The 2378-nt window shown below is 38.4% G+C and overlaps 1 protein-coding gene across 1 annotated transcript; it reads left to right on the top strand.

The window, feature by feature from the left end:
* The first annotated feature begins 277 nt into the window (after window positions 1–277).
* Window positions 278–1553, top strand: TEX12 (testis expressed 12). The gene is made up of 4 exons (XM_009329531.1): window positions 278–337; window positions 868–979; window positions 1085–1136; window positions 1409–1553. The coding sequence occupies exons 1-4, from the start codon at window positions 278–280 to the stop codon at window positions 1551–1553; spliced, it is 369 nt and encodes a 122-aa protein (XP_009327806.1).
* Window positions 1554–2378: the final 825 nt, after the last annotated feature.

The following is a 2378-nucleotide window of genomic DNA, read 5'->3' as shown; positions in this document are numbered from 1 at the left end:
AGGCGCCCTTCGGCACCTCTGAGAGCGCCCGGGCTGTGAGCCCCAGCCCTGCGCAGGCTGGCCCGGGACGGCCCGGGACTTGGACCCGCTGTTTCCAGCCCCGATCGGTGCTCTCGTCGTGCTTTGAGGCTCCGCCTCTCTCCAGTGAGGAGGAGAGCTCCTCTGCGGAGGAGCTTACAGAGGTACTGGTTACAGGTTTTACACATTTTCATATATCTTCCAGGCGCACAAGATAACCACTTACCAAATACGGCGTTGTACTTTTTATCAGGCAACGATGACAAGCAACACACAAAAATCCGATGAAAATAGAAGTAAACGTAAAAAAGAGATGGAGGTGAGCAGTATTGTATGAGCAAGGGGGGAGGACCTGGACCCTTCTTCTGGCCCCAGGGGAGCGGTGCAAACCCCCGCCCCCATGTCCTTCTCTGGCATTGCTATGGGTTCCTGTCAAGGAGAGAGGGCAGAGAGCTCCATGTCAGTTTATGTAGGTTAGGGGAAACATGTATGACTTTCTTGTATGAGGAGACTGTAAAATTTCTCTTAGTGTTTGAAGTCCAACGAAATTGGGTATGCACTGCAACACAGTCATGTAGGACTTCTCGAAAGTGAGCTGCTGAAGTACACCAGCTTTTACTGGTATAAGCAAAGATCTCAAGTTTGTACTTCCTACCCACTCCCCTAGCACTGAGATGCTGTGCCTGTTCACGATGGATGGTGTTGATACTGTGAAGCCAACAACACTTGCACTTTCTCTGAAAACAGTCTCTCAAGATCTTTTTAAAACTCTTCTTCAGTTGAACTCTATCTGTGCTAAGCTTGTTTTAAGTCCTAGAACCTGTTTTTTTGTGTGTGCTCTGTTATTAGAATGAAGCTTCAGAAAACCCTCAGTTGTCCTCCCTTGACAAAACAGATTTGGCTTTTTCTGAGGGCTCGCAGTCCCTTTACAAACCTGAACCACTGGAAAAAGTTTTAAACGGTGATGTATTAAATATACTGAAAGTAACTAAGTAATTACCTAATTGGATGCTGAGATGAAAGTTCTTTCAAATGTTTAAATAAATTTACTTTTTTCTTTTAACAGAGATGAACAAAGAAATTAAGAACTTGTTATCAAAATATGCCCACATTTTAAGGCAAGTTAACGTTCTATTTGTACAGCACTTCTCTAACTTCTCTAGATAACATGGATTACTGTGGCGGCAGTTTAGAGAAATTAGCGCTGAAAACTATCGAACACAGATCTTGAAATAAAAATGTTATTTTCTGTTACACCAGAGAACTAATTTGGTCAGAAACTGAGTACTGATAGACAACACATTTTTAAGTAAAGCATAAAAGCAGTTCTAAGTCGTGAGAAAGTTAATGGCTTTAGTATTGATTTTAACTACAGATTTTTTCAATTAAGTGAGAGAGCAGCGATGGATGCTTCTTATGTCCAAGAACTTGATGGAATCTTAAAAGAAGCGAGGACCATAGAAAACCACTTAAAACAGAAAAGGGAGAGTCTGAAACAGAGATTCACTGTGATTGCAAATAGTCTGCAAAGCTAAATGGAGTTTGTTAGATTGCGGAAATGCAGAGCAAAACTTGTAGTAATTTTATGTATTAAAATATAAACTATGATGAGTGCTATGATGAATGTTTCATAAATGTCTTCTGTAAATATTTCTAGCAGTTCAGGAAACTTTCAACAACTTAAGCAGCAACTTATTTTTTTAAATAAGTAGGTACAATACATAGGGTAGTGGTAGTTAGTAAAAACCAATACTAAATATCCATTTTAAATCCTGTAACTCCAAGGGCTTCTACACATTAAAACATCTTTTTTTACTTGTTGACCTATTGCTTAAGCTGTCCCTGTGCTTCCATACCTAGAAAATATTGGAAGCATTGGAAAAAGAAAGTAGAATGAATTTTGCATTGCTTGGCTTTAAGGCTATGGAAGTTCAATACAACTGAATTCAGAAGCAGCCATGGTATTTCTAATGTCACTGCTAAGGATGTTTTTTTTCTTTTATTGTCACAACCAATCTTTCGCTCTAGACCATAGTATAGAAACATTTCTATGAAACATTAAATTTTGCAATGGAAGTGGAAAAGGACCTCAGATTATCTCATATTAAGCAAGTTCTGTTTTTTTCTTTCTACTTTAGAAAATATTTTGGTGCTAAAATCTTAGCAGAATGTACTTGCAATCTTATTTCCATTTTGTCTCAGAATATAAACAGATTGAAAAGATCAGCTTAGAAATAGGAGAGTTCTATTAAGAATACTACTTTGGGAAATTTATAAAGAGGTATAAAGCCTTAATTTGAAAATATATTTTAATACTTCTGCAGCTTTTCAAATGAAACCAAGGCCATTTTGATAAAAAC

This window comes from Pygoscelis adeliae, unplaced genomic scaffold (genome assembly GCF_000699105.1).
Source record: "Pygoscelis adeliae isolate BGI_AS28 unplaced genomic scaffold, ASM69910v1 Scaffold268, whole genome shotgun sequence".
NCBI classification, from domain to species: domain Eukaryota; kingdom Metazoa; phylum Chordata; class Aves; order Sphenisciformes; family Spheniscidae; genus Pygoscelis; species Pygoscelis adeliae.
This window is presented reverse-complemented; position numbering and strand designations above follow the sequence as displayed.

Excerpts from the sequence above, each read along its gene's own strand:
- TEX12 (XM_009329531.1), top strand. The coding sequence starts at position 278 with ATGACAAGCAACACACAAAAATCCGATGAAAATAGAAGTAAACGTAAA. Across the intron at positions 338-867 it reads AACGTAAAAAAGAGATGGAG|AATGAAGCTTCAGAAAACCC; the intron begins GTGAGCAGTATT and ends CTCTGTTATTAG. Across the intron at positions 1,137-1,408 it reads AAATATGCCCACATTTTAAG|TGAGAGAGCAGCGATGGATG; the intron begins GCAAGTTAACGT and ends TTTTCAATTAAG.